Raw genomic sequence first — 18,530 nt, 5'->3', positions numbered from 1 at the left:
CCAATCTTTCCTGGTGTAAAGTAGAACAGCAGTAGTGAGTAAGCAATTATTTACCAAGGATCAACAACTACCCTCATTCCCTTTCCCAGAAACATCCTAACAACCAGTTTTAGGACTTAATGATATCATATGGTGAGTTAATGGAGAATTCCCTTGAGATTTCCTATTGAAGATGTCCAATTTGGTAAAAAGTGTGCAAGTATCTGACAGAAGAAAAACTAACTTTCCAGGTTAGTTAGATACTATGCTTCTCCCATTGAATGCCTCAGACTATACCCCATTGTACTGTTATACACAGAATAACTTTAACAGATAAAAATTAATAGCTGTGTGCACACAAACAAAAATCTTTTGTCCCCTGAATATCCTACCAATTAGGCCACCCTCCAAGATGCCTCTGCCAAATGCAAAAAAAGCTGTTCCCAGTTCTTTGATGGGTGTCCCCAGAACTGAGAAAAAGCAAAATATTTTCTCTAAGTGATGTGAGCCAGCAACACTACAGCTCCCAAAATACTCCCAAAGGAAACCATTCAGCAAAAACAGTGTGGCTGCAATTAACTACTAAACAAGCAAATGCATATTTTTGATGAATAAAGTATCTCTAAGAAAATCCCTTCTAATATGGAACTCCCAATAGTGATAAGTAATAAATGCCTGGTTTTCAATCAGCCACAATTCAAATGGGAGATGGCAAATATCCAGCCAGGAAAACTCTCTGAAAAGCACACAAAATAGCCCCTCAAAAGAGAGTGGAATGAACTCCCTTATTGTAACTCTAAGCTCCGATTTTCACGGCAATGTTTCTGATCTAACTAAATCATAAATCTGCTGTGGCAGGAAGCTCACCTAAGCGCTCTAGAGAGAGCTCACACGTCTGGGCAAAACACAACCACTAGCAGAAGGTAAATAACAGATGATGTTTTGCCTTCTCCCTTTTATTTAACTACTACTGCATCTGCCCGTGGAGCCCGGCAGCTCCCGCAGGGTGAGGGGGCGATGGGCGGCCGCAGCTCTCCGCGGGCACCGGCGCCCACGCCCCGCCAGGCTCCCAGCCCGCAGCAGGGCCCCGCCACCCCTGGCCCCCGCGGGCCCCGCCCTCACAGCGCCCCGCCCGGCACGCTCCGGCGCGCAGCGCGCAGTGCGCAGGCGCGGGGCCGCCTCCCCCGCGCGCACCGGCGGAAGCCGCACCGAGCGCGGCCCCTCCGCGCCGGGAACGCCCGGGCCCCGCGTGTGCCCGCTCCCGCATCCCCCGCCCCGCGCGGAAGGGATGGCGGGCATGGGCGCGGCCCTGCTCGCGGGGCTGTTGGCCAGGCTGGCGCTGGTGCTGTACGGGCTGCACCAGGACCGCGCCATGCGGGTGCGCTACACCGACGTCGACTACCGGGTGTTCACGGACGCGGCGCGCCTGGTGACCGAGGGGCGCTCGCCCTACGGGCGGGCCACGTATCGCTACACGCCGCTCCTGGCCTGGCTCCTGACGCCCAACGTGTTCCTCGCCGAGGCCTTCGGGAAGCTGCTCTTCGTGGCCGGGGACCTGGCGGCTGCCGCCGTCGCCTACCGGGCCCTGCGGCGCCGGGGGGTCGCCGCCGGCCGCGCCTGCGGGTGCTGCGCCGCCGCCTGGCTCCTCAACCCCCTGCCCATGGCCGTGTCCAGCCGGGGCAACGCGGAGGCGCTGGTGGCGCTGCTGGTGCTCGCCACGCTGTACTGGGTGGAGGCGGGCAGCGTGGGCAAGGCCGCCGTGTGCTACGGGCTGGCCGTGCACATGAAGATCTATCCCCTGACCTACGCGCTGCCCATCGCGCTCCGCCTGCGCGCCGGGCCGCGCCGCGCGGGAGGGCGACACGGGGGGGACAAAGCGGCCAAGGTCGCGATTGTGGCGCGCCTCTGGCGCCTGTTTGTAGAGATGCTGAACCGCGACGTGCTGCTCTTTGGAACAGTTGCCGGATCAGTGCTGGCTGCCTTGACTGTGGCATTTTATCACCTCTATGGCTGGGAGTTTTTGGAGCATGCCTACCTCTATCACCTGACTAGGAGGGATATCCGTCATAACTTCTCTCCCTATTTCTACATGTTGTACTTGACAGCAGAGAGCGAATGGAGTTTTACCCTTGGGCTCGCAGCTTTCCTGCCCCAGCTGATTTTGCTCTTGGTTGTGTCCATAGCGTTCTACAAAGACCTCGCCTTCAGTTGTTTCTTACACACCGCTATTTTTGTGACTTTTAACAAAGTATGCACATCCCAGTACTTTGTCTGGTATCTCTGCCTTTTGCCCCTCGTTATGCCTAGTATTAAGATGTCCTGGCATCGGGGTGTGCTGCTTCTCTTTCTGTGGTTCGTCGGACAAGGCCTGTGGCTTGCTCCTGCATACTTTCTGGAGTTCAAAGGATATAACACTTTCTTATTTATATGGTTGGCAGGCTTGCTTTTCCTTTTAATTAATAGCCTCATAATTGTTCAGATTATTTCACATTATCAAAAAGAAGCACAAGTTGCAAAAAAACTGAAACAACGGTAATAAACTGACCAAAATCCAGAAACAGCCCTACTGTCCTTGATAAGGCACCACATATCACCAGCGTTCTATTTAACAAAAGTGCACGTAAGTTGTACTGAAGCACATTGTGTAAAATGTTGCTGTTTCAGTGCCGTGAGAGCACTGACTGGCCTCAGTTACCCTGAGCAGCCCCAGTGCTGCCCTGAGCAGTATCTGCAGGTGTACCTGTCTCCTGTGTGCATCTTGAAACTGCACTGCAGCCCTCCCTCCAACACTGCCTCCAGCTCCATCCTCCTCCTCCTGACTGAAACCCCTCAAGTCCCAGTTCATCACTTAACCGTGTTTGGGGCTCTGGTGAATGGGCTCTCAGTACCCATCTGCACTGTCTTCAGAGACAGTGGGACTGTGCCCTGCTCCTTTACCCCTGTGCTGGGCCACCCTCTGCTCCTGCTGGAACTCCTCATGGAGTGGCCCTGGCACCATTTTTTCTCATTCTCATTGTTAGTCTGCTTGTTGATGGCCTCTGCCTTTGTCTAGAAGAACACGGAAGATGATAAAGTGACAAAATTTTTACATTCCAGTAGGTCAGTGGGGTGTTTAGCAAGGCAGTTGCTCAACATTTACAGTGGGGTTTATTTTTTTCTTTTGTTTCCACAGTAACATTTTAGCTATGCACTGTTTGTGGCCTGTACGTGGTCTTTCTGTCATTAACTCTGGAACTTTATTTATTTTAGAATTCAGATGTGCCACTCTTACACTTATTTTTGCATATTCTATTCTGTTTGAAATTTTGGATAGATTTACTCCCCTTGCTATGGAGGAAGACTTCCCCATATACCTGTCTTGGCACACAGAGATGTATAAAGCTTAAATATTTGTTTCTTCTGTCAGGTTCTAGAAAAGAGGCTGCTGCCTTAAATTTCAGTTAATATATGGTTATTGTGGGTGTTAACAGTAGCAGATGCAGAGTCAAAGTACAGTGAGAATGGCACCTATGTTCCAAAAGCACTAGATTTTATACCAAAACAGTAATTGGAAATCTTGTTTCTCAGTGGTTCTGTTCTCTGCTATTAAAAAGAAATGAAAAAAATGAAAGGAGTTGAAGAAATGGAGCAGTTGCTAGAAGAAAAGGAAAGTTTTGAAATAGGAAGCTCTACAACTTGAGAAAACACATTTGTTCCCATAGGAGACACAGGAAGATTTGGAATTGAATGCCAGGTGATAATGAGAACGGAGCCATTCTGGAATCAATACTCTCAAGAACATCCCATGAGAGGTCTGTCTGATGGACATCACTTTTGACAGAGGTGGTAACAGACAATGAATTTTAGTAAAATCTAGTTTAAATTGGCATATGCCAAATAGAGGAATTTTTGTGTTTGCCTCACCTTTTATTTACATCCAATGCAAAACTGTGCAACATAATGTGTAACATAGAGCAGGGCTTCAAGGCAAAAGAGCTTTAACCACTTGGTGGAATTCCCATTGATGTCACTGGGAGAGGGTATGGCCAAATGGATTTGCCATGCTGCCTCTGAACCTTGGTTTCTCTGAGGCAGCTCTCTTTGTCAGGACTGAGTGACTTCCAGGTACCTCACATACAGGATTTCCTTTCCTGGTTGTAGTGCTACCTTGTGAGATGGAATTACAGTATTTTGATCTGTCAACTTTTCCCATTGCTTCTCAGCCTCAGTGAGGTGGTTACATGAGAGGAGAGGAAACCCCTGAGCCCCCACAGCCCAGAGCCAAAGGGCATGTTAGCAGGAGCTGTAATCATGTCCTTAATGACTCTGGCCCAATTTAAACATTCTGATGTGTTAGCAGGATGGTTTCCCTGTGATTTCCATGGTCAGAGAATTGGGGGAGTGTTTCTGCTCCCCCTCTGGAAAGCTTTTCTCTGCCATCTGCCTTTTCACTTGCCTTTGAGCTGTAGAAATCCTGACAGCCACTTTGTAAATCCAGAAATTGGATAAGGCAATGGATATCTTTTGACTGTCTCGGTGTTTTGGGGCAGACATGACACTGATTTCATTAAAAGTTTTCTAGCATCGGGTTATCTACATCTTCCACTACAGGTGTATCAGTCAAAAAAACTGGTGGCATAAACCACTTTTATATTAATCAGCAAGACATTCTATGTGTGCTGTGAGTGTGTGAACCAAAACCATCCCATGTGGCTTTATTCTCCAAGGCAGAGTTGGATATACCCAGCTTCAGTAGAAGACTGAAGAGGCACAGGCTCTTCTGTGCCATACTTCTGCTCACCCCATCCTGACGTTCAGTCAATGGCTCATTTTCCTTTGCAGCTGGTCTTCCATTCTCTGTTCCACATTTTTCTGTTGCAAGAAGTGTATTTTATTAACCCAGAGCAATGTTCTGTATCACTTTAACAGACCTACTTATGCTCTTTGCAGACATTTTCACACCTCTGTTTATCCCTTTCTCTTGGCAAAGAAAGCAAATGCAAGCCAAAAGATATTTCTACCGTCAAAAACCTTCCACAAAAAACAGCATTTTAACTTACTGTATTCATGACAGGATTGTATTTTTTTTTGGTTAGAAGTAATTTTCTTATGAAAAATACCTTCTTGACTTGTCAATAGCTAATCATTTTGAGAAGGCAAATTTTTCAGCAAACTGCATCATTTTTCAGAATACAAATTCTGAAGCAGCAACAGAAACTGAAGGGTGCCTTCCCTTTGCAAGTCAGTACCAGTCCTGCAGTAATGATATGAGAAAGCCATGCATAAGCAAGTTATAAAAAGGCTTTTAAAAAAACCTAGATTTACAGTCATCATTTTAATAATCCAGGACAGGTCCCTCTTTTTACAGTTGTTTTCTAAATCAACCAAATGTGTTTGTAATTCAAAAGTAATTGAAGTGACTCATAAAAAGCTGGATAAGAGAAATAAACTGAAGGGGACAAAAAAAAAGATATTTGAGAGTTTAGGTCTTGCAAATTGCTTTTTAGAAAACAATTCCATAGTTAAATGGAATTGAGTAACTTTATTAATTTAAAAAGGGTTAAAATAATTTAATGGAGTACTAAATAAGTTATGGTTCTTGAACAAGTTATGGTGAATAGTTATAATGCCCTTAAAATTTACCAAATTAATTTCCTATGGAACATTTATTGCTTTTGATGCTGTTCAAATTATTTTGCTTAATAATTTTGTGTCCATTTATCTTCTGGTAATTAGAAACTGAAGTGTCTGAATGTTAGTGTTCCTTCCTTACCATGGGTTGCAAAACTATAATGCCAACTATTTTGCTTTTGAAAGGTTGAAATGCCCATTGAAAGGTGTCTCATCTGCAGAAAACTTTCACATTGCACTGAAACCAGCCCTTAAGCGCCAAGTACAAGAGCTGAAAGGGAAAAGAAGAATCAAGAAAAGTAACATTTTTGCCTTGATTTTTACACTGTATCCTAGTGTCCAAAGACTCGTGGCTGGATTCTCATGTGATTTCAGGCAAAGCTCAGCATTTAAACTTAGAAATGCAATTATTAAAATAATTTAAAAAGCAGGATAAGCAAAATATAATAATAAATAATAATATTTCCTTCAGTTTTAGTGTGGGGATGCTGAATTACCATCTATGACACAACGTACTTTGTCCTTACTCAGTAACTTTTTTGTGTGTGTGTTACTTGTATTGACTCCTGTAATAGTAAAGAAAGCAATTACTTGTGCTAAACTGAGCTCATCAGTTTTCTTTTTCAAAGCTTTTATGTTTAACAGCAAGGGGAAACACCAACACTTTTCCTAATGTTGTTTAGAGAAAGTAAATGTTAAAAGAGAGTAAATTATGAGCAAATGGTTTGCTTTTTTTATCTGAGAAGAATGAGTCATCTACTTCAAAAGGGTTGCAGAAATACACAGTGAACACAGGAACCTTAAAATATATGAGGTATTCCTCATACATTTGCCAAAGGCTGCTGTAGAAGGCATGTCCTAGTGATAGCAGCTTTATGGAATAGGATTACCATGAATTTAGGACAAAGCCTTTACTCAGTCTGAAACCCAACCACTCAAACAATTTTCTTGCTTAAGAGCATATTTATGTGCTCTATACTCACAAGCCCAAACATTTACCTGCTCATACAGAAGCAAAAGAAAATTCCCATCAATATACCTTTGAATAATGTTTTTCAGAGCTACCCTCTAAAACAGGTTCCTTAGACAGTTCGTATATTTAGCACAGGAATCTCTAGCAACTCTAAAAATTAATTACATAAATTTTGATGCATATGAAAATAAAATTATATGCCGCATGGATTTTGAGGTGTAATAGGCACAATAAAGAACCAACTAATTATGTATTTGAAGATGCACATTCCCCCAGAGTAGAATTCCTGATGTTGTTTCTTATAAAAATCTGCACTAGCCACATTTGTGTAGGAGACTTGTTTTAGTCTTTATGCATGATTAATGAGGTCAGAGACTTGCATTTTGTATTCATGAAAGTATCAGAAAGATAAAAAAAATTCTTTTGAGGGAGTACCATTGTTTTGAGGTTTTTAATGAATTGATGCAATAAATTCATGCAATTGTTGCATGCATTTTTAATAGCTGGAATATCTGTTTTTCTTTAGTATGGTGAAGAAGACCAAAATTTGTAATTTTTTTAAAGTACTTTTTAGTACTTTGAGCGGGATTCCTCATGACCCCTTTCTGGCACATGCTGAGAGGGGTAGGGGCCTCTGCAGAAGATGTCACTTACTGGGCTGCAGTCTTAGCTCATGTGTAGGTAAAGCTTTAGCTGCAGTCTCTTATTCTTAGAGCTCAACTTTCAGATGTTAATGATCTCTTCAGATAAGACATTTCATAGCTTGCACATAAGGAAATTACACATAAGAGATCATCCCTATTTTTCATGGAAATTGGTGGGGAAGCCAGCTAGAACATCTGTGGGAGAAATGTCAAAAAGAAAAGTCTGTATCTGATTAGCTACAAAGACAACTTCAGCCTTGGAAATCAGCTGAAATGCAGGCAAATGAAGCAGTAAGCCCATACTGTGAAATTCCCATTATTTATATGAAGGGTATTTGATCAAAAGTGCTTTCCCATTTTACAGGAGGAAAATGGGATCTTGATAGCAGTTGTCAGGGTGGATGAATATGACTTTCCTTCACGTTATCATGAGAGGGTCTATAGAATGTTATATGCTACAGGAGCACTTGTGGAGTTGTACAGGTGTGACTTGCATAAGCTATTATTAGGCAATATTGTTGGTGTAGCAAGAGGTTATTAGTAAGCAGTTACTCTGAAACTGCTTTTTGAAGGTTAACTCGAGTAAAAGTCTGATTCCTGTTTCACAAGTCAGCAGCTATGTTAATTGAGATGGTACTGTTTTGACAGTAATTTTCCAAGGAGAACTGCACTCTGTGGCCCATATGCTTCCACTCTGTGCAAAAGAACATCAACTCAAATCCCCTGGTGATCTGACAGTCAACATTTTTTAAATCTATCCCATGTCCCTCCTACTGATCAAATAAATTGAATTAGTCAGGAAGCAGGCTTAGAAAATGAAGTGGAAAAAAAAAGGTATTATTATCCTCCTCTTATTTTCCATCCCTCATAGTGTGAATGTGTTGAAAAATTAGAATTACCTTTTGGAAGAACAGAGTCCCAATAGAGCTAGGTGTTAGAGTGCTTTGTTTGTAGGAAGTATTTTACCCAAATGCACCTGAGAGAAAATTGACTGGTTGGGCTACATGGACTTTTGTCAAATGATAATAAATTACTTATAATTTATGTCAGCTTCACAATTAGCACTATTTTGTCTTATCTTTCTGAGATATATACAGATACATATATGTATGTATGTGTGTGTCTGTGTGTGTGTGTAAAACAGAGTAACTAAAATTAACAATGCTTGTAAGTTTTAATTTCAAGCTTTCCTTACTCAAAGACTTTGGAGAACACATACAGCCATATACTCACTAAAAGAGAACAAATGCTATATCATAGAGAGCTAATAATTAATTAATATGTAATTATCTTGTTCCCATACCTGACACCTTTGTGAAGAAAGTAGCACTTTTTTATATACAGTCTGGAAATTCACATGAATAACAAGTCCTTCACCTTAAAACTGTCAGATGTATTTGAAAATAGATTTTAATTACCATTAGCACTTCCAAGTTTAGTGCTGGCATCAGCCAGCTTGTTAATTCCAGCAGTACACGAACTGAAGTCATGACCAATTTTCCTTCACGGTCTAATAAACTGGCTGATTAAGTGTAAGAAACTTTGTTGTTCAAAGTGAACCTAATTTTGTTTGTTCACCAGACAGAAATACTGCATGGCCAGGATGAAAATTTACATATGCAGGATGAAGCAAAGTGATCAAGAAACCAGGGCAAAAAGTGAGGCCCCAGAGACCTTGACTGTTGACTTGCCTCTGCCACTAATTTATCATTAAGAAGTGATTGCATCTTTCTGAGCTGTTTGCCTTTGGCTTGATGCATTCAATTGACATCTTATTTGAGCCACCATGCCTCCTAATCTATTTCAGTAACACACTGCCATAAGTGATTGCAGTTTTGTTTGAAACAATTATGAGTGACTGGCAGTATGCTCTAAACACTTAACTAAAGTCTTTATGATTACATAATATTCTTTTTTTTTTTTTTTTAATACATTTACACGTTTTTTTGTGGGATATGTTAGGCTCTCATGTGCATTCCAGCATTGCATTTTTAGGAGAGGGTGAATGACTGTTGAAGCTAAATGAAAATCTGGAAGTGTATAATAGAATTCGTGGTAAAAAGCTAGACAATTTAGGGAAATAATTTAGAAAAATTATAGTGAGCTGATACCATAATTAAATAAGATTTTATTACTACTGGTCTGCTTAGATTTCATTGGAAATTTATATTGAAAATATATTGGGAGAATGAAAGAGCAAACTCTGCAGCTGGTATAAATAGCTACCTCAGATGTGACAGATAATGGCTCAGGAACTGTTTCTGTATATTCATAAAAAAATATATTATGCTGTTAACCAAGGAAAAAAGTTACTAGTTGTGCAGCACTGTGAAGGCAAATTACAATTCTGCATTCATATAGAGGTGAAACGATTTCTTTACCTGGATCTTTGTCCAAAGCTTTTGTTAAAAGAGGCACAGACTACCAAATTGAAATCTGGGCCAGATGTGCTGTGCCAGAAGCAGTTACAGGGAGCTCTATGTTTGCATCAGCCTTGTAGGCTTCCTGAGTGCTGGAGGCCAGACCAGTGGTGGGAATGCACAAATGCACATTTCCCCATAGCATGCCAAGAAGTGATTTCTCTGCAGTTCTTACAGTACCCAGATGTTGCCTTAATCACTACTGTATCACTGTATATATCTCCTCATAGATCTATGCATATCTTAAAGAGATACATATACCCTATATAACCATATATATTATCATCTGTAAAGCTGCAGCAGCAAATTCAGGGATTTATGCCCACCCTGGCTGGATAAACATCTGCTAAGAATATAGGAAAAGGCCCCTTATGGTTTACAGGAACATAAACCCGAGAGGTCTGAGAGTGGAGGGGTAGGTTTGTGTGGATCGAACTCCTTCTAGAAGAAAGGGGTGAAGTTCTTAGCTCTCCCCAAAGACAATTTTACCTTTGCAGATTAATTACTAATAAAAATGGGTAATTAATCTTCTCCTAATGTTGGAGACAGATGACACTGAAAGTGCTGAGTTTCATGGCTATGGAACAACTGATGCAAATACATAGAAAAATACGTTCGCGTATTAAATACTAAAACCATGTTTTCTGGTCTTGGGAAATCAACAAGCTGCAAATCATGGTGAGCTAGGGAAATATTTCTAGGCAAATCTCACCTCTGTTTGGTTTTCTTCTGCAGATCTTGCCGGCCACATTTGGAGAAAGATACTGGTCTGATCCATGATGGTTTTTCACAGTATCCCAGCAGAGTACTCCCATCACCAGATGTGCTCCTTCCTTGGCATTCCTTGGCTCCAGACCAAGATGTGTGTCAGATAAATCCTCAGTTCTGGGCCTGGATATCTGCATGCTCTTCTCTTCCAGAGCAGATGCTACCAGAGTATGCCAGTAAACCACAAATGCATCTTGTTTCACTGGTATTTCACAGATGACAGCTAGCAGATAGGTGAGAAGTGGGGGAAAGAAATTAAAGCTGACAGAATAGATCTGTGTAATCAAAAAGGGGTGTTTTCAGCTGCCCAGGTAATTAAAAAACAGATAGATTGAGGCAGCATATTATGCCAGGTTAATTCAAACACACAAAACCCCTGGAGCTTGGCTGCCTTCTCTCCCAAAAAGAAACCACAGCTTTTATGGGATTTCACATTTTCAATGTGGAGAAAAGAAAGCTGGGGAGTGTGAGGGAGAAACAGATAAATTGGCACAACTCCAGTTACCTGTACTAATGATGGCTTAATTGCAAAATAAAGTTAAGATCCAGCCCTTAGATGAAATTTTCTTCTGTTATAACAATAGTTTACCTTCAGCTCTGGATTGGTATGTAGTGCTGTCTAGGATGATTAGCTTAGCCTGTAGTTTTGGCTGAACAAAAAAAGTGACTTTTTTTGTCAGAAAGTAAACCATTTCTACAGACTACTGCAGTTGACAAGGCATACAGATAAAGAGTTTGGCAGATTTGCCATCTAAAACATGATTTAAGTAAAGAGGAAAAGGCAGCATTCCAAGCATAGCCAATGATGCCTGGCCTGGATTGACCCATGCTGAGAAATTGTTTTATCTCAGGAATTCAAGCCAGGCTAAAAATAGCTGTTGTGTTGGGGAGACTAGAGTTCTGGTCACACCTGGGCTTGTGGCAGCTGTCTTTGGTAGGTCCAGGCTCCTCAGAGACATTTCCTCCAGGTATTGTGCATGTGCCTTGTCATTCCCTCTGTCTAAGCTCAGTGTGGCATCTGCTGGCTCACAGGGAAATTAGCAGTTGTATTTAGGCCTCCTGTTCCCCATCACTTCCCTGTGAGAGCAGCCAAGCATGCCATTGAAATGGGACTTTGGACAGAAGGAATTTGCTTGTGTTCCCAGTGTTTTGAATGTAAGGGTTAAAAGAAACTTGACTTTATGTGGTATAGCTCAGAACTGTTCATATATGACCTGCATGACCACAGCCACCGAGTAACTCTTTACTGTGACACAACTCCCATCTAAGTCCAGTGTCATACATCCAACAACTCCGTGTACATGTGATCCTGAGGTCTTTGAACCTGGCAACTAATGTTAACCTGGTGCAAAAGATTGCCCTCTATTTCTGTGTCATTTGTTGGTTCTGACTTTACACTGGTCCCCTGAGAATTCAGAGAAAGCTATTGAACACTTCCTTGCAATCTGGAATAGATTAGTGCTGGGCAAGTTTCGGCTTGTCTAAACCAGATTTGTTTAATTTTTTTCACACTAGCACGTTTTCTGTCTTTTGTCTGCAGACAGGCTACCTCTTGACAGAACATGGGTGCCACACTTGACTCTTTCATCACAACAGGAGCAGAGATTGTTCTGCACTTCTGAGAGCTGCCTTGACCTGTTTTTCACATTGAGGTTAGAAGCCCAGCAAGAGACATCAAAGGTAAACAGTGTTGCCACAGGATGCTTGGAAATGCCTTCTAAAAGGCCACTAGTTAAGACTGAGATTTGCTGCACTTTTTTTCTCCTTGCGTCACATTCATATACTTGTGTCTCTGCCTATGCCTATGCAGAAAGAGAAGGGCTGGTTTTTTACAGATGCATTACAGACAATTTACAGTGCCTGCAAAAATAGACTTTTGTTACATTTCATCAAGGCTAAAACCATATTAATTTAGCAGTCTGGAAAATTACAATTTGATCTTTACTGTTGATTAGTAGCTGGCATTCTGTTTAAATAGGAGGTGTCAGCTGGGGACTTTGCTGATTGAAATTTGAGCATTACTTGGACCTAAATTAAAGTGTATTTTCAAAAATGGACACAATTACTAAAGCTAACATAATTACGTCTCATCAAGCTAAGGTGCAAGAATTATTTCCAGTGCTCTGACTGCAGGCCAAATCTAAACACTTTACAAAGGAATCATGATGCATTAGCCACTGAACTGGTATAGTGTTTAGCAGCTTAGAGGTCAAATATATTCATGAGAACATATAATCTTATGTGTGTTTGGTGAATGAATAAGAAAAAGGTATCCATCAGAGAAGAGGATGATCAGAATATTGAAAGAAAGTGTGGCACACTTTAACATGGTATTACAGGTGTTGTTCCAGTGATGGATGTCTGCAAAGCAGTTTCAAGAACACTGGTGAAAACTAAAGGATGTACTTCAGCCATCAGAATTTAAATAGATACTATGCTGCCATATGGCATAGCTGTTTTCAAAGCAAATGCAAGTTGTTTTTTTCTTTTCTGGGAGACCAGATGGCAAAGAGGTTGGTATCTAAAAGCTGTCACACCTAGATCACCAGTATCAGTCAGCTGCATGGGACAGCAGGTAATTTTAATCTGGTAGGCTTTTCAGTAGTTTATACAAATAATGTGTGCATTTATTTCCCAAAAAAACGCAAAAATATATATTAAGATCCTTGTGATAAATTGAACATGTTTCTGTGCAGTATTGACAAGTCACAACTTGATGCACCAGAAATGTGAGTTATCCCTTTACACAAGAAGTGATCTTTCTGTCTTCAGGGACTTACCAGCAACATGTGTAATGTGCAAACCTTCCTAAGACCTGTGAGAACTCAGACTCTAGCACTGCTGACCAAACACCTTCCAAAAGCATTACAGCCACTAAAATGCCTTTTATGTTGCCAGAGCAGATGAAAAATTTATAGCAACATAGGTTATCACCCAAAGCAGGTGATAAATGCTGCATTTGTGGTTTGTCTCCTATTAAAGGCTGCAGAACAAGGTGCTGTGAACAGAAATTCCCTGACAAGGTGAGAGCAGAGCTCAGTGAAGTCATTTCAGCATGCCATCATTTGTAATTTAGTTCAGAGCAGTAGGGAGCTGAGTTCCCCCAGCTGTCCCCACTCCACTGTGTGCTGGTTTGCATCAGAGTGAAAATACATTGGAGCTTTGTCAGGATGTTTCTGCTGTGTCTCAGTGTGAAGGGGAACTTCTTTCTCCCAGTCACAGAACACAGCAGTTTAATATAGACCAGTTGCAACTGGGTCAAAGAAACTCAAATGGTTACATTTTGACAAATTTGTGTTTCCGGTTGAATATCTATTACCAGAAAAATTAAGCAGAAAACATGACAGAGCTTTGAGATTTTCATCAATTAAAAAAAAAAAAAAAACCAAAAAATAAAAACATGAAATGGATAGTTGACACAGTAATTCTGACAATCAACAGTCAAAAATCTCAATTCCTTCTTTTTCCTTCTTGAAACAAAATATGTTTTCTGATGTTTCCTTTTCAGTTTTGGATTAGGCTTTCCTGGACTGGCACTTGACATGAGCAAAAATTATGCAAGTAAAATGAAAGAAAAACATCCAACACAGGAAAGCAAATAATCTTTTTTAAAAGTTGTTGTGAGGTTGTTTTTTTTTTTTTTTTCTGGACTAAAACAAAAACATCTGATCCAATCTGCTTTTGAAAATCTTCTGACAAGCTGCTACATTTTTTTTTGTTTAATTTAATTACAGAGTTACTTCTTATTAACATATTGGACAAGTTTCATTACTTCCTATTTGGGTGTTCTACCCAAAATGCACACAGATAGTAAATAGTTTGTCACAAGAACTAGGGATGGAGCAACATTTTACTAGTTCCCAACTCCCCTTTTCTGCTTGCAATGGACCTGTGATCATGTCACTGCTTCTGTTGCCAGCTGGTCACAGAACTACAAAAGCTAACAAGAGATAGAGGTTCCCATCTGAAAAAGCACACTGAATACATTGTTGTTGCCAGAATAAATTTGATTACGAGTATTACAGCTAACCAGAATACAGAGAAAAATAAACAAACCTGTGATATGCCATTCATTTGAGCCTTTTTATTCAGCAGCCATTTAGAAAGAGAAATTGTAATCAAGTGCCTCTGAAGAGGAGTTTTACCAATTCCTTGTTTTCACTTTTATTTTTACTTCATCCACTACAATGTATTCTTATTCATTCTAAAAGGTTCTTCATCTTTTCAGTTTTGTTGTGTTCCCCATTATATCCCATAATTTTATTTTCTGATGGTCTATTTATAAATTTAATCAAACACACACAAATAGTTACTGTAGATAATGCAGTTGAACTTCATTTAAAAACTGCAGGAAATTATAATAGCATTGTAGTGCACCAGAGTGGAAAAACATTCACTGCTGCTCTGTATTGCTGCTTTTCTGAAAACATACTTACTATCCACAAGTACATCTTAAAATATCACATCCATTAATTTGGTTTATGGGTTTATATCACATTGGCAATTAACTTGTTTACATCTTTAAATTCAGCCTTGTACTTGGACTAAGCCCTGCATCTAAATTAATCATATTTAGGCCTCAGCAACCATTCTGCTTCCTTTAAATCAGATCACTTATTGCAAAATTTCAATATGACCTACAGAATTTTATCCAAGAATTGTTCAATAGTCTGAATTGTAGCTAAAGGATAAAATACTTGTAAAAATATTTTTCTGGCCTTACAAAGCCATTCAATACAGTGCAATACATATTTGATATATTTACCATACAGTCATTCAATGAAAGCCTCATATTCTAATCTTTTGATGTTGATATTCTATAGAAAGTAGAAATACTCTTCAACATGTTGGACACAATTGACATCATGAGAGGGATCCCTGCCTTCTTCCTTTAATTTGCTTGGGAAGGAGCCAGGTCCAGCTGTGGACAAGATCTCTGTCTGTGGAACAAGGTCTGAGGGCACAAATGTCTAAGTGGCCATTTTCTCTGCTTACACTCAAGGCCACTGAGCACAGAATGGGCACATAGTGCATTAAAACAAAAAGCTGATGTCCAAAACATTGCAAGACAATTGAGCCAAGACAAGCAACTTCACAGCCTGTTCCACACAATTAGTCTCTGAAAAATTCAAACATCTTCTTCAATATAGAAAAAAACCCCAACTTTCCTTGGTGGGAAAAGAAAAATCTTTGTCTAAAGATTCTTTGTAATGAGTTCATTTCAAACAAGATAATCTCAAACTAAAGCCCTATCTGCCAATTGCATGAGAATTATAGCTGTCTGTGAATGACCAAATTATATTTGTGCAGGAATATGTGCAGGAATTTGTGCCTGTAAGACACAGCAGTCTTATAGGTGTCCTAACAGCCCTTCTGGGCATGTTTCTATCAAGGCAGCAAAGTTCAGATGCTGCTGCAATTCCCATGGCTTAGTCTTTACACCTGCAGTAAGGGATATTTTTTTCTCAGTTTTCCACGTAGTTCAAGTCAGGAGACAGCAGAAATCTTAACTGCAACAAACTCAGCTTTCTGTTCACCTGAGGAGCTGAAACCCCATGAGTGAGCAGGGCAAAAAACCATGATGCAACTGCAGCATCTCTGGAAAAATAGATGGTGTTGGAGCAAAGGTGAAGCTGTCAGGTGATCTGGGACCTGAAACATCATGAAAGCTACAAATCTGCTGAGCATCACTGGCAGCTATTTTAACTGAACCAGCCAAGCAGAGAACTGGGAGTTATTTATAACATAGCCCAGTTCAAATTGGGTGACACTAATCACAGTGACTCATGCAGCCCTGGAGGTTTCTCACCTGCAGCCCAGGAGCCTGACAAGACTACAAAACTCTTTACTTTGCACCAATATTAGGGACCACTTCTGTATTAAATATGCAGAAACTGCAATATTGTTTTTCTCTAAATTGGACCTTGCCCTTCAAATACTGATTTTTTTAAGAGTGACCACCAAAATCTGTCTCTTTCTTCATGAGAGATAACAGGGATAAGACTGCTGTCTTTCCTGGCTCTGTCCAATTAAAATTTCATTTGCAGTTCTTTTGTTATTAGATTTTTTTCCCACTTTATGTAGCTTTGGAGGGTTTAGAGTATTCAAGTGAAATATTAGAAGTGAAATCTAAACATACCTTTCAGTGGCCAGTACAGATGCATCATTCATTCAGATTTATCAAATAAGGCAGTGAAATGAAAATGTCTTACAGGAATTAAATATATGGTCAAGAGTATTTGTAAAATTAGCAACCGTCCTTATTCTTCAGTGCACTGTCCAATGTTCTGCATAAAATTAGATGACTTGTCTTTCAAAGAGATCCAACCATTTGATTTACTTTATAAAATGGCCTAAATTAGACAAATTTTACATTGCTTTCCCATGATTTTTGATTCAATCAAGGGGAAAAGCATTATTTTTGGAGTGTATAATGCCTATTTCATATATATCTACTGCTCTGGTTGGGTCTGACGAGAAAAGATCTCTATAAATCAACAATACAAGAGTGACATTTAGAAACAGCAAATTTGAAAGAGAAATATGTTGCTGTTCTATTAAGGAGCTGTACTAGCTGCCAGCTCCTACAAAAACTGGAAAGTTGCCACTCCACATGCTTGTTATCATACCAGCAATGAACAACTTATATTGCTGTTAGAAAGATCATTGAAAGTGTCTCTTCTGTCTGTACTTAACAGTGTGCAAGACCAACAACAGCAATCATGAGACCACACTGATCTCTTGAGACCCTTGAGAAATACAAAACAGGTATCAAAGGTAAAAGCTGAAAGAAATTAACAAATCATACAGGTGAAGATGTATGAAGGCAGACCTGACCCAAGTAGCAAAATTTCCATAATGAGCAAGCTGCTTGAGTCTTTGTCATGGGAATAACTCTCCTTTTGAGTTAACTGTGCATTCAAGCTACAGAAGATAGTTACACTTTTGTCATGATGCAGTGATCTTCTCAAATTGAACAATATTCTTTGAGCATTTGGGAAATATCTGATTCATATTTGTCATATTAGACTTCTCTATGTTATGTGCATGAAAAACTCAACTCCATATTAAAGATTCCCATGTACAGCAAAATTAAACAGGCAGTTCTGTTCCCCATGGTGCTTGAGAAAATGACTCAAAGCCAAATATTTCTGTGGTCTTTGCTGGTGATCAGACTGTTCCTATCTAAGAATCCAAGCTTGACAGCTGCTTTTGGTGCCATTCCTTCATTTGCTCTCTTGGCAATCTGCTCTGCCTTGTAGCATCCTGTGGAAGAAAGGAGGAAGGAAATGAGAAATTACTCATGACTGTGGGCTAGAAAAGCAATAGCAATCATGGAGTGCTTTTGCATGATCGATCTATTAGACACTTCTGTTAGCAGATTTCACTTATGGAAAGTCTGCTTGGGTCAGAACTTCTCCCAGCCCATCTTGTGAAACTCTTCTGAAGGCAAAAGGAGTGCAGAGATAAAATTCTGCTGAGCGAGGACCCCTTTGTTTCTTGGCTATGAGTGGTTTTTACTACCTCTCTCAGTCCACACATTGCTGATGTGTTTGTTAAAAAATAATTTTACATTGAGGTTACACAGATCTTGTTCACCACATTTTCATTCTCACTGGCATTGGCCAGAATGTGATAATTCTTTTTGATTACAAATGCAGAGATTTTGATTCTAGAATGAAACCAGAAGAAAATATATGTCTCGAGATATGTTTGGACTGTTGTGGGGGAGCAGGAAGAAAGGCAAGATAATGATCATTAGTGCTGTCTGAGTATAGTCATTGACATTGAAACCAGGGTAGTCTCTTGGGTATTAAAACAAATATCTTGGCTCTGTCATATGGAGGGGAAGAAGGGAGGAAGAAGGGGTCATGCCTGCACTCACTATAGAACACTGATTGCATCCTGTCTCCTGCTGCTCCTAGCCTCACGCTAACCACTCAGTCTCCTGCTCTCCCCAGTGAAATCTCCTCAAAAGATTTTGTTGAAAGGCTCTCTATCAATTCTTGTTGTTCTTGATGTAATTTCTTCCAATTTCTGCCACATCCTGATGAGGCACTGAGATAGGTGGTGCCAGGTCATTTCTTTGTCATCAGGGGAATACAGACAGTCTTATAAAATCTCATGCCAATATCA

The 18,530-nt window shown here is 40.4% G+C and overlaps 1 protein-coding gene across 1 annotated transcript; it reads left to right on the top strand.

Moving 5' to 3' along the window:
- Positions 1-1,163: 1,163 nt before the first annotated feature.
- PIGM (phosphatidylinositol glycan anchor biosynthesis class M) lies at positions 1,164-2,539 on the top strand. The gene has a single exon (XM_079333408.1). It carries the CDS (start codon positions 1,268-1,270, stop codon positions 2,513-2,515), a length of 1,248 nt encoding a protein of 415 aa, XP_079189534.1. The 5' UTR covers positions 1,164-1,267; the 3' UTR covers positions 2,516-2,539.
- The last annotated feature ends 15,991 nt before the right edge of the window (positions 2,540-18,530 follow it).

The sequence above is a fragment of the Erithacus rubecula genome (assembly GCF_903797595.1).
Source record: "Erithacus rubecula genome assembly, chromosome: 2".
NCBI lineage: Eukaryota > Metazoa > Chordata > Aves > Passeriformes > Muscicapidae > Erithacus > Erithacus rubecula.
Note: the sequence above shows the minus strand (reverse complement) of the source record. Positions and strands in the feature narration are given on the sequence as shown.